This window comes from Perca flavescens, chromosome 12 (assembly GCF_004354835.1).
Source record: "Perca flavescens isolate YP-PL-M2 chromosome 12, PFLA_1.0, whole genome shotgun sequence".
In the NCBI taxonomy this organism is placed as follows: domain Eukaryota; kingdom Metazoa; phylum Chordata; class Actinopteri; order Perciformes; family Percidae; genus Perca; species Perca flavescens.
In genome coordinates, this window is record NC_041342.1 from 24,254,215 (window position 1) to 24,268,184 (window position 13,970).

At 39.8% G+C, this 13,970-nt stretch overlaps 1 protein-coding gene across 1 annotated transcript; it reads left to right on the forward strand.

The window, feature by feature from the left end:
* Positions 1-6,085: 6,085 nt before the first annotated feature.
* On the forward strand, positions 6,086-12,288 carry ednrba (endothelin receptor Ba). Its single transcript, XM_028593015.1, has 9 exons — positions 6,086-6,330; positions 7,130-7,593; positions 8,450-8,562; positions 8,826-9,030; positions 9,570-9,719; positions 10,003-10,136; positions 10,275-10,383; positions 11,347-11,495; positions 11,607-12,288. The coding sequence occupies exons 2-8, from the start codon at positions 7,180-7,182 to the stop codon at positions 11,479-11,481; spliced, it is 1,260 nt and encodes a 419-aa protein (XP_028448816.1). The 5' UTR covers positions 6,086-6,330; positions 7,130-7,179; the 3' UTR covers positions 11,482-11,495; positions 11,607-12,288.
* Positions 12,289-13,970: the final 1,682 nt, after the last annotated feature.

Consider the following 13,970-nt stretch of genomic DNA (forward strand, 5'->3'; position numbering starts at 1 on the left):
TAACAGAGTAAGCTCAGAGGGCGTATTGTGTGTTAGGTAAAGTTCCCTCTTGTTGATACTGAGGGCAATGAATCACTGCTTGTTCAAAACAAGTTAGCCCTTTGTCCTTGTTGGATCTGGTATATCGGAAGAGGATTTTCTGCTGGGGTGGGGGTGGCTGGGGGGTGATTGAAAAACATAGACATGCTGAAAAGAAAAACTGCTTTGCTTTTAATTGTAAATCTGTTCATTGGGACATCAGTCACTGTCAGACCAACCCAGTGACTGCATGAAGTCCCATCCCTCACCCTTCAATTGTGAAGTGAACCAGGTGATTCCGAAATGTTGCGTTATCCGTGCGTAATGTTAGCAAGCCAGCTAAGAGAAAAAACGTATGTAAGGCAACTTTGGTGTTACCAGGAAGTGCATTTCTGTTCTTTTAGTGGTTTTCCACACTTCCAGTCCCCGTAGTGTACCAAGCTAGCAGATATCTACTGAATAAGTCTGTCTTCTGTCCACTGAATGCACTGGGACCAAACTGATATCTACCCTCCATAAACAGTAAGACCGAAAACAAGTTAACCCACAAATTGTCTAAGTGACAGAGCATCACTGGGATTAGTAACTGTAATGTAATTACTGAATTTCAAATTGTAATCCCCTTACATTATTCATTACTAAAGAAAAAAAAATCACATTACTGTAAAACATTACAAAGTAATGCATTAACACTGCTCCTGAGGACGTAAACTAACTTCTTGATGCCAAAAGATACCAAATTTTTAAAAAGGCTTGAGAAGATTGTTTGTGCTAACTGTCTTTATATATGGGATACATTATTATTAGCTAAATATATTAAAAGTTGTGATCAACATCATTTGTTTTTTTGTCCCGTTGGGCAAACTTTTACTGTTAAGTTTGCCCAAACTTTATTAAGCCCCTCTCACTCAAAGTCAATATTCCTTTTATGTGAAAATTTGTTTTCTCCTTTTGAATCAAATGTTAATGATCCCCAAGCGAGAACACTTCCATCTACAGACCAAAGTTACGGAGTCATGTAAGGTTTCAGTGTTCGATGCTTGTTGCCACTGGAACTTGAACCTGAGCCAGAGGAGTGTCTCTTTATTCACAAGGTTCGCCTACTGCGCCTCACATCTTAGGCCTGATATTGGCATAGCTTTGCCATTACGTGGCATGTACAATTTTTTTTCAAATTTTCAAATATAGCTGAAAGCAGTGGCAAACAGGAAAATAAGCAACAAACAAAAAGTGATAATGTTGTTAAAGGGCAAATGGGCCTATGAGGTAAGATTAGCTGTGGGATCTAGATATTCTACAAATCTTAAAAACTGGAGGGATAAATAAACGTATAATATAATTAATACCTGACAGAGTTAAAAGGATTTGCACTCAGCTAAAAGTACTTTACAATTTGTTTTAGAAAGAGGCACTTTTAACTGTAACTTACATAATACTTACATGGCACAAACAATGCTCAAGTGACAAAGTGATAAGGCAAACAACTCAGTCATCATCATTTGTCTTTTACCAAACTCAATTCTTTAGAGGAGGAAGAGCCTTGATGAACTCAGTTCAGCTCTCTGGAAAAGTTTAACATTCTGGCATCCAACCTAATCCCTAAACAAATGTCCAATATTGTCCTTGGAAGTAGTAGTTTGACAAAAGAATTTTTATTTAGCAAAAGTTCCACTCAGTTAACCTTTTTTTGGAGCTTTCAGTCACATCTCAGGTCTTCATCAGTTTATGGAGTTTGCCAAGCAGTCATTGTGATGAACAGTGTCTGATGAAGGCCCTTCTGATAACAACAATTTTACACACACACACACACACACACACACACACACACATATATTGTTTATAGGCAATGTATACAACATACAGCCCAGCCCCGGTGAGTGTTAAATTCTATATTTAAAAATGTACTGATGCATTAATGTGGAAGTACTGTAGTATTTTAAGGTTGTAGGTAAAATTGTATCATATACGCACTTTAGTATGTACTTAGTTACATTCTGCCACTGGTCCACATCACATGCAAGGCTGCATTATACAATCTATACAGGCTTATACTCTACAGTATATGCTGAGTCACTTTACATGATGAATTGTGAAGACAGCTTCTAGAATTGTCATCTACTGAAAATCGGTTAACAATATTTCATTATCCACATCCACACATCTTTATGGTTTACAATTCAGCTGTATGAATGAAGTAAAGATTTGCTAATAAAACTTTAAGATGAGTCATCTTTCCCTGAACTTTGGTGAGTTGATATAATCAATATTACAATACCCTTCCTTATTTCTGATCCCTCTAACCCCCTAATAATTTTCATACAGTGCCTAAATTGTACACTTTAGCTAAAGAGTGGAAAAAAGTAAAGCAGACTAGTAAGTGGAACACTACAACAAGGATAAGCATCTCTCTGTTTGAAATCTATTGCTGAAGTGCACATGCAGTAGTCAAAACGTAGAAAAACACAGTCTATCTAATAGAAGTTCTTAAGGCTCCGCTGAGATGGTAATCTATCATCAGAGAAACACATCTGGTGCTGATGGCCGTCTGGCTTGTGAGTAAGACTCTTCTCAGAAAATCTGAGCCTCACGGGGAGGATCAACACAGGGCCAAAACAGGTGTGGTCTAGACCAGAGATTCTCAAAGTTTTTAATTTAAATTATGCAGGCTGTTCTCATTCACTGTTCATATTTATTCCTACTTACTTATGTACTTAACTTACATAACAAACCTACTTATTTTAACCCAAACCACTATCTTTTTCTAAACATAACGTTTTGTTGCCTAAACAGGTTCTTCATTGCAGGGGCTTGCGCAGGCACACTGATTGCTCACACTGCTGGACATTCCTAGGATAAGGCACAAAGAATTGTGCATAACTTTGCGTATGATATCATACAGAAAGCCTTCATAGTTCAACGAATTATATATATACTGTATATTTTTTAAATAGTTCATAGATTACTTTTTAATCTATCAAATCTTTTAATCTTAGAATTTGCAAATATGTTTAATAAACGTCTAATACATTTCTCTTGTGTTGACCTCTCACATAACTGAGACTAAATTAGTGTAAAAAATATTATATATTATATATCTTGCAAGCGTCCTTGGCTGAAAAAAGATTGAGAACCTCTGGTCTAGACAGTACAAGAGTCACACCTCAGGTCATTAATGTACAATAAAAATGATTACCCCATTCATTTTATAATATCAGTATAAATATAAAGAAAACAGGAGACTAAACAAAGACTGTTAGCATTACTGTAATGTTAAAGTGCTCATATAATGCTCATTTTCAGTTTCATAAATGTATTTAAAGGTTACACCAGAATAGGTTTATGTGGTTTAATTTTCCAAAAACTACATATTTTGTTGTACTGCACACTGCTGCAGCTCCTCCTTTCAACCTGTGTTTTGAGCTCTATGTTTTAGCTACAGAGTGAGGCCTCACACTTCTATTCCATCTTTGTTGGGAGTTGCACATGCGCAGTAGCTAGGTCAGTACAGCTAGCTACTAGCTAGCTACTCTGCAATTGACTAGCTACTAGCTAGTCAGTTGCAGTTGCTAATAGCAGTTAGGCGAGCATTATAATGTGTGTTACAAAGTGACGCACATTCGTCACAGAAGTAAAGGCTGGACTACAATAGAGCTGTTTGGAGCAGTTTGTGAACACTGTTTTTTCTAAGGTAAGTCCCTTTGGGGTGGACTTTGGGCTTTTTCACTTTGTAAATTTATAACGTGCACAAAAAGATATATAACACAATAAAGGAAAGGGGAAAAGCCAAAAAGCATAATATGAGCACTTTAACTGCATTTCACAGTGTGTTATTGACCAGAAAATTGCTTTACGATGGGTGACAGAACAATAACTTCCAACTTGTTTATCCTTGTCAAAAAAGTCAAAGAAAGAAAAACAAACACACATGGAGTGACACCAGGGTGAAGAGAGGGATCGGGGAGGAGAAACACCCCCTCTGTAACAGGAATCAATGGTTTTTGTGGGAAAAGTACTATCAATACCACTGGTTTGAAATAGAAGCTTGATCATCTCATTTGTTAATTAAACCAAAGTCATTTTTTGTTGATGTCGAAAAATGTGATATAAAGGAACTCTCTCTGAGTGCTAAACGTTTGAAGTTTTCTTGCTTTAGAAAAATCTGATATTGTGTGGCAAAAAAAAAATGTTTTAAATAAACACTGGCACATGGAGATATCTTTGTATGGTTTTAGCCATGCTAGCAGGTGGCAATGTCAGTCCGTCCACCACACTGGCCAGGACTGAAATATCTCAAATAATATTGGTTGGATTGCCATAACCATAAACATAACAGACATGCATAATCATCAGAGGATGTATCCTACTGAAGTTAGGGATCCCCTGACTTTAACTCTAGTGACACAATAAAGTTGACATTTTTGCTTTTTATTGAAGTGTTTCAACTACTGGATGAATTGCCATGAAATTTCATAAAAACATTCATGTTCGCCTTAGAATGAATTTTAATCCTTTTGGTGATATGGCACCATTGTCAGGTAAGATTTTCTTGTGCAAAACTTCGACCAACAAACCTGCAAAAATAATGACATCACATCGGCCCCAGCTGTACTTTATGTTTAGTGTTTATAAGTAAATGTTAGCTTGAAAATGCTGTTAGCATTTAGTCACAGCAAGCATAGCTGTTGACTCTTGATAAAGGATTCAGGGTGCACCAATCTTTGCATCTACAGCTTTATATGATAAAGTATGTCTCACTCCCCGCCGCTAAGAGACTTTGTTGAGATGAGGACACACAATAGCCACAGTTAGCCCCCAGCCAGTGACTGCAGCAACCCAAACCCAGCCAGCATAAACCCCAGTGCTAACAACACTAACGGCAATAGAGACCAGACCATGTCAGACCCCAGGCAGTGGCGCCCGACTTTGGCCGAAGTCAAGCCGCCACAGCGCCACAGCGCCAAAGCGCCACAATTCACTACCACCACAGCTAAAATCTGAGTAATTTTGTGGGAAACATTGCAGCTATTTCGTTAAAATGACATGAATAAACTTTACTAAATGTAACATGAATAAAACTTTAATACCTCGACCGTAAACAGATACATTTTGATCGCAATGGTGGTTAACAGTGAAGACAACAACTCCCATGATCCCACGCAACTTCACAACATCATCAAAAAGTCCTTGTTTCGATTGAGAGATCCATAGCGGCTATAAATTACGTATTGTACGCTATGTTGTGTGGCTTCCATTCCAGGTTAACAGGTTAAATACATACTGATAACATTGACAGCAAATACTACAGAGAAAAAAGTCCTAATGTTAAGACTTGTGTGTCCTCTGCATCTTTCTTTTTGTTGTTGTTGGTATTTCCGCCTTTAACAGCTAGTTATGAAAGGGGAGAGAGAGGGGGAAGACAAGCAGGAAATGGTCACAGGTCAGACTCGAACCCTGGACCTTCTGCGTCAAGGAATACAACTCTATATATGTGCGCCTGCTCTACCAACTAATCTAACCCGGCCACCTCTGCATCTTTCTTGATGTAATTTCTCATTACTATGAGAAACAGCTTGGCGAACATGGTGCAGTTATTTACAATGTGACTGCACATTGACAGCCTGATAAAACTCAAGTGATAGGCTTGTTGTGGATGTAGATTAAATGAAATGGCAAATAAATAAATATCAAATACTGTTTTTTTGGTCTTACGAAAAAGAACAATGGCAGTGCAAAACTGAAACACTTTAATATGCAATTGAAATAGCAATGATCAATCCCTGTCAGAATATTAATAGTTAATGCCAAAAATGTACCATAAAAATAAAGTAAGGCACTAAATACTCAACACAGAGTACCAACCACACACTATAAATCCTCATTAACTGATTTATGATTTAACCCTGTTTCTTGCATTAAAACGAGGGCACTTTGATGAACACAATATCTTATGAACATGCTGCCTGCCTTCCTTTGTCTTCCTCCACCCACTCCTCTCCATAAGAAGAGGAGGGGTTGGAGGAAAGGGATCAACTCAACAGACTCTTGACACTGTGTACACTGAGACTCAGCAGCCAGTACTGGAGAAGAGTGAACTACCAGAGGAGCAGACTGGAGCGCAGAGTTGGAGCTTTTTCACTTTGACACCAGTGACAGAGAGAGAAGTTGCTGTTGGAGATGACTGGACTGTCACTTCAGGAACAGCATCCCTCCAATTTGGTAACTTTTCTCTGTCCTGAGAGCTTGAGAGTTACTGGAACAGTTTGATCTAAGAGGCACAAATACTGGAAGATTTCTATCTCAGCTGGGAGCTAGGTAAGTAAGAGATTAAACAGGAGTGACTGGAGAAGATTAATTGACTGATTTAAGGGCCGTATATAAAGTACTGGGGTGGTAAGGGGGGGGGGGGTCACCAATGTACACATTCATAAAAACCCTGATACAGAGAAAAGTGTTGTCCCCTGCTTGTTGGAAAGTGCACATTCATGAACCACGTGAAAGTGCAAGTTGTCTTTTGACGTTAATATTTATGGAACTATTAATATTGCAAAATAAAGATTTAAATAATGATGATCAACCCCTGCTCTCCCAAAGGTCAGACTACCCTATCTTTTTTCTTTTTTTTTTAAGATTTGTTTTGGGAAATTTCAGCCTTTAATAGAAAGGACTGCTAGATATGAAAGGGGAGAGAGAGGGGGAAGACATGCAGGAAATCTTCCAGGTCGGACTCAAACCCTGGACCTTCTGCGTCAAGGCATACACCTCTATATATGTGCACCTGCTCTAGCAACTGAGCTAACCCGGCCACAGACTACCCTATCTTTAGCCAAAATAAAAATAACAATATTCTCCCTTTTTTGACCACTTCTCTTCCCCCAAATCATTTATGTACAGTCCCTAAACTAAAAGTGACTAAAAGGTTTCTGCAGGGTGTGTCTGCAGATTTTAGTTGTTGGTTTTTATAGAGATGGCAGTGAGCTAAAGTCACATAATAAACCCTGGAGCCTAATATACCTAGTAGACAGTGAGGTTATTTTTTTCATAAAGTATAATAATATTCCTGTTGTCAGATAACAGGGCTGAATACATGACTTGCTTGCCATTTTTGTTCCAGGCACACTCAAAGAGGATCAGTAAAAGCCATAGCTGCAACCAAACTCCAGGATGAAGATTCATCTCCTCTGCTTGGAGTTATTCCTCTTGGCAGGTCACGTCCTTGTGGCCAGTGGGCAGTTGGAGCCAAAGAAACAAGCGCCCCTGGACCTTCTCACTGTTACCCAGAGACTTGGGCTCGTAGAGAGAGATGTGCAGGGTCCAGTGAGGCCCAACATCACCATGCCCCGCCGCCGGCTACCCCCCATGTGCACCGGACCCACAGAAATCCGAGACACCTTCAAGTACATCAATACGGTGGTGTCCTGCCTGGTGTTTGTTGTGGGTATTATTGGTAATTCCACTCTGCTGAGAATCATCTATAAGAATAAGTGCATGCGTAACGGGCCGAACATCCTAATCGGCAGCTTGGCACTTGGAGACTTGCTGCACATCATCATCGCCATTCCCATTAATGTTTACAAGGTGAGCAATACCCTATAGGTTTACAGTGAGCATTTTTTTTTCCAGTCAATTCAAAACTCACCTAGATGTTGAATTAATTTTTGTTGCATTCTAGTTAAAGGTCATATGCTAATATTTTGCTGCATATTGGATTTTAAATCCTTTACACAAAAGCACATGCGAGCAGACACATACACACTCTTGAAATGGGGCTTTTCCCATGTTATTACTTTACTAGATGCTGAGCCCCTCTATATCCCCTTATGTCTCTGGTATGTTATTGTCTGTTGGGCTCATTTTTGTGTGTGTGTGTGTGTGTGTGTGTGTGTGTGTGTGTGTGTGTGTGTGTGTGTGTGTGTGTGTGTGTGTGTGTGTGTGTGTGTGTGTGTGTGTAAAGTTTCTGTATATTTAGGAAAGGGGAAGAGCATGTTAAAACAACTGGCTGCTGTTGCATACCAGAGCAAGGACAGGAGAGACAGGGTGGTATGTGGAGATACAGGGCTACATATGATTCAAATTCATCTACACTTACATTCCAGTCACGCATCCAAAGCAAAGACATGAAAAGTCTTAATTGTTTTTATTGTTAAGGTTTAGCAAGGTTTTGTTGTTCTCCAAGAGCTACCGTACCTGTCTGGGTTACGGAGCCTTGAGGTCAAACACAGACCGCGCTATGTTTTCAAGAAAAGACCAAAATATTTTTGACTTGTAAAGGAGAGAGAAAAAAGCTTCACAGAAACCGATAAATTCAGGTGCACGCATATCTGGTCAACACTGGAAACCTGAGGCTGGGGAGAACAACTTGGAGCCAGACGACTTGCTTCACTCTCTCTCATGGTTAAACTCTGTCATCAACTCTTTCTGTCTCTCTCTCCAGCTCCTGGCAGAGGACTGGCCTTTCGGAGTGACTCTGTGCAAGCTGGTGCCGTTTGTCCAGAAAGCCTCAGTGGGCATCACAGTGCTGAGTCTGTGCGCTTTGAGTATTGACAGGTAATTATGGCCACAACCAATGGACAACACAAACTCACCCTTCCTTTCGCATTAGGTCCTGTTTTCATTTCCTAACGCGACATCAACAGTCAGGGATTACTTGCTGCTCTAGACATATTTACCGTACAGACATGAGAGTGGTATCATTCTTTTCAGCTAACCCTCAGCAAGAAAGTCAATGTGTATTTCCCGAAAACGTCAAACTATTCCTTTCACTAATGTTAGTTTGTCGGTTGACTGACTGCACATGTTTGATCTTCCAGGTATCGTGCCGTGGCATCCTGGAGCCGTATCAAAGGGATCGGCGTTCCAAAGTGGATGGCTATCGAGATAGCGCTCATTTGGATATTATCCATTGTTCTGGCAGTGCCAGAGGCAATAGCCTTCGACATGCTCACCATGGACTACAAAGGAGAACACTTGAGGATCTGTTTGCTTCACCCCATGCAGAAAACCGACTTTATGAGGGTGAGCTGCGGCATACAGACTTTGAGACATATAACTCAGTGTGGGGAAAAATAGTGTGTTGACACAGCTGTGCACTATGCTAACCTGCACATGCACATAATACATACAGACATGTATAGACACACAAGGAGACGCAGATGTGCATGTTGGCAAATTGGGGTTAGAGAGAGTTTACAGACAGTGAAGCATCATCAAAAAAAAACTGTATATCCCAGGAGTTATTGCTCTCTTGGCTACAGACAAAAATGCAGCGCATTGTGTGTGTGTGTGTGTGTGTGTACGTGTGTGTTCACGTCTTTTATTAATCATAAAATAACAGCAACGAACAGTCTTTATTCCACTGAGGTACTTTGATAAATGGATTTTAAACACAGGTCAACAAGTGAATTTGAGACACACCCTTGAGTCCCTCACTCCTGTCCAGAGTGGGGATACACTCCATTAAATTGACTTCTGACATATTTCACCTTTAACTTTAGGCTCTCTCGTGCAGATGCTTATGCATAATTCAGTGCTGTTTTCCTATTTTCTTGGTGTAGTTTTATAAATCAGCAAAGGACTGGTGGCTGTTCAGTGCATATTTCTGCCTGCCATTGGTCTGCACTGCTATTTTCTACACCCTGATGACCTGTGAGATGCTGAGGAAGAAGAATGGAGTCCAGATTGCTCTCAGTGACCACCTCAAGCAGGTTTGCTGATGACTGACACAAGACTTAATCATACATTTACATAATTGTGTCCAATTAAAGCTATTAAAAATACAGTTTTGTCTTTTTGCCTCAAACTTTACTCCAGCCTAATTTTCCACTTCAATGTTCTACTTAATTTGTTTCGATTTATGAAAACAGTTATACAAAAAGTTTCCAATGATGTATATCAGATTTCTTTGTATCCTAATTTTACCATGTCCCTATCTGGGCCAAACTTGTCAGGATAAACTATACAGTGATTTATGTGTGTTTGTGTGTTCAGCGAAGGGAGGTGGCTAAGACTGTGTTCTGTCTGGTTCTGGTCTTCGCTCTGTGCTGGCTGCCTCTTCACCTCAGCCGTATCCTGAAGCTCACCATCTACAATGAGAAAGATCCAAACCGCTGCGAACTGCTCAGGTATGGAAGAAAATACATGTTCACAAAAGTCTACAAAAGAACTAAAGGACAGAGGAGACTAGATAATTTAGTAGAATAATAAATCACCCTATAGGGAGGGAGATGTTGACGGCTAATGTGTCTCTGTAACCTTTTTAGTTTCTTTTTGGTGTTGGACTACATTGGCATCAACATGGCATCTATCAACTCCTGCATCAACCCAATCGCCCTCTACATGGTCAGCAAGCGCTTCAAGAACTGCTTCAGGGTAAGGTGCAACTTAGTAACATATGCCACGTGCAGAGTTAAAATATCTTGAAGAATAATTGACATTTTGGGGAACACATTTATTCGCTTTCTTTCCGAGAGTTAAGAAGTTTGATACCACTCTCATTTTCATACAATTAATATGAAGCCGCCGGTTAGCGTAGCTTAGCTTAGAAACTGAAAACAGATGAAAACAGCTAGCCTGGCTCCGTTCGACAGCAAAACAAAATCCACCTACCAGCACCTATAAAGCTCACTAATTAACATGTTGAATCTCAATTGTATAATCTGTATAAAAAGCTAAAGACAACATTGTGGTGGTGACTGTTTCTTGAATGGGCGCATTAACTTCCTGTGCCTCTAAGCTAACCGGCTGCTGGCTCCAGCGTCATTTGAACAGACAAACATGAGAGGGATATTGATCTTTATGTCTAACTTTAGGCCAGAAAGCAAATAAGATTTCAAACTATTTCAAACTACCTTCAAGGCAACCTCTGAATCCATCGGTCTGATCACGATTTAGCATCTGGGGGCAACGGCGATATTTTGGGGGTTTCTGTGGAGCCAGCAGATATCCAGATAACAGATATCTGTGCCAAAACTTCCTCTTCTGTGCGCTGGTCATTGTTTACAGTTTGAGTTGACACTTTTTGTAGGCCTTCGTGTTTTAGGTCCAGACGATATAGCAGCTAATCTCTTTCAACAGATATCTGCATATGAATGCAGATGAAGAAATAAATAAAAAGCTAATAAAAAGCAAAATCGTCTTCAGACGATAGCTGATAGGTTCGGAGATTGCATTTCGACCAAAGCGTTCTGCCTCTTTTACTCTACACACGACTGTTTAGCTGCATGCAACCAAAGCCTGCTCAAACGTGATTGGTCGATACTACTCAGACTAGAAACGAAAACCAGAACCAGAACGCTTTCAATACTAAAATCTTGTCCTGTCCCGTTCCTCTAGTCCTGCCTGTTCTGCTGGTGCCTACCGGTTGAGATGTTGATGGATGAGAAGCACTCATGCATAAAGCTGAAAGTCACAGAACGAGCCTCCGACCAGAGCAACTCCCGCACGAGCAACAAGTCCACTACAGCCTGAAGAGGCGCATAGAGGTGAGAAAGGAGGAAATATGATGGCAAAAGAAAAACGAAATATTCAAATATGTCTGACTGAATGAGGATAAGTGTTCATTTTGACATTATCTATTCCTTTAACTTCAACAGACGTGCATTTGGAAATTAATGAGATGAAACGCTTCTATCCTAAAACTCTGAACACTTGTCATAATGGACTGCACACTCACCCTGTTCAAGAAGAAATAAGCATCAGTGCATTCCAAAAACTGTATTCGTGCATAACAAGTTTGAGATGCCTGTGAAGCAGGCAAACTGGTGTTGAAAACACCAAATATTGAGAACTAAGTAGGGGCTAAGTTTAAGTGTTATGTAAAATTGGGGGTCAAGGGTCGATTATCAAAGACAGCCCATCGGGCTCTCAGCCTGGATAGTGAATGTTACTTTGACGCTGTGTTGCGTGTTGTTACCACACACTAAAGCAACTTGGAAGAGTTTAAACAGTGAACGTAATGCTCTTGTTTGAGATTTGTTTACGTTATTTAGTTACGCATTTCATTTATATGTATGTATTGAGCATTTTGCATTCTTTATCGCTTGTTACATTAGTGTCTTTAAATGTATCATCTTGGTGTCATTTTCCCACTAGTTATTCAACTACTGATGTTTGATTTCAGCTGTGTGACCATTCAGCTACTGTATTATACGGTTCAATATTGGGCCTGTTCTTAAGGCTTCATGCATTTTGTGACTGGATTTGGTCACAATTGCTTATCTTAATCCTTACCTTTTTTTTTATTAAAAAAAGTAAATAAATACAATGAATAAGGAACGAGTTACTTGTGTATTTGTTTGTAAAGAAAAGCATACATTTTCAAGCAATTATCTGTTCAGACACACGGTCAAAATCATTTATGACTGTAAATGTTCTATATTTGCCCATTATCGTGGCCTGACTCTGTGTGTGTGTGTGTGTGTGTGTGTGTGTGTGTGTGTGTGTGTGTGTGTGTGTGTGTGTGTGTGTGTGTGTGTGTGTGTGTGTGTTTAAGGTGTTTATTTCATGTGATGGTGAATGCCAACAGAACATCATGTGATGGTGAATTTTCAACCCAACATTTTCAATCTAAACACACACACACACACACACACACACACACACACACACACACACACACACACACACACACACACTCACAGCTTTGACCTGGGAATGTTCCTTCAGGCTAAACCAGTGTCACGCATGTCATGTTAGCTGTCAAAGAAGCTCTCTGTCCTGTGATGTCTCACCACCCCTCCTCGACTCATCTCTTCATCTGCTCTTCTTGCCCTCACTCACTCTTCTTTTTCTGCCTGTATTTCCTTGTTTTTACCTCTTCTCTGTCCTCCACCCTCATTTTCCTCTCTGCATTCCCTGTCTCCACTTCTCCAAATAACCCCTCTGCCTCTGTTCATCCATTATGCTTTAAAACAATTCAGTGTGGTTTGACATTAAATCAAACCCAGTGCTATAAGCAGCTGTAAGTAAAAGAAATCACATAGGACATTCCTCCCTAAATTATTTCCTTCTCTACTCTCAGCAGAGTTAAACTGATATATCTGCTTGTGGATACTGGCATCGGCCCTCTAGTACTAATGTGATTGATCGTCCTCCAAGATCACTGCTAAAAGAAACAGAAAGTTGCAAAAGAAAGTAAATTTTGTGCAGTGATCTACTTACTAAATAGTTTATAAATCAAAGTGTAATTAGCTCAGGATCAATTTAGAATATCTTAACTTTCTCTACAAAACTTGTTTGAAATTGAAAAGATGTATTGGCCCAAGCAGCCCTGGTTTATGGTAATGTAGGAAGCAGTTGTAATCTATTATAGAGTTTATGCTAAATCAGTCAACTTGCATTAAAGGAATGGTTCGACACTTTGGGAAATACGCTTATCTGCTTTCCGGATGAAAATTACATGAGAAGATTGATACCAATGTATGTATGATGAATGTGCTACCGCAAGTAACCGGTTAGCCTAGCTTAGCATAAATACTCTCTTTTGCTACTCAACGTAAGAAAATCTGCCCATCAGCATCTATTTAATCTGGTTTAACCCTGTTTAATCTGTACAAAAGACAACAGGTTGTGGTTTTACGAGGGGTTATTGGACACAGTAACTTTCTATGCTAAGCTAAGCTAACTGGCTGCTGGCACTGCCTTTTTACCAATCACATACATACTCTGAAAAAAGATTGGAAACAGCTAGCCTGGCTCCATCCAAAATCTGCCGCCCGGTAAGCTTCCTGATTAACACATATATATCTAGTTTATTTAATCCCTACAAAAAGTGAAGTAAACAAATAAGATATAGTGGTGCTGGTAGGTAGTTTTTTTTTAACCTCTTGATGGAGCCTGGCCAGCTGTTTCCCCCTACTTCCAGTCTTTATGCTAATAGTGCGTTTCATTTACCTCGGAACTTGGAAGCCGAAGCTGGGAATGATGTCACACCCGAGATGAATGCGTTCCATTTACAA

Bases quoted from the DNA above. Each gene is read 5' to 3' on its own strand.
- ednrba (XM_028593015.1), top strand. From the start codon at position 7,180: ATGAAGATTCATCTCCTCTGCTTGGAGTTATTCCTCTTGGCAGGTCAC. The intron at 9,720-10,002 runs GTTTGCTGATGA...TTGTGTGTTCAG, and splicing joins TCAGTGACCACCTCAAGCAG to CGAAGGGAGGTGGCTAAGAC. The intron at 10,137-10,274 runs GTATGGAAGAAA...TAACCTTTTTAG, and splicing joins AACCGCTGCGAACTGCTCAG to TTTCTTTTTGGTGTTGGACT.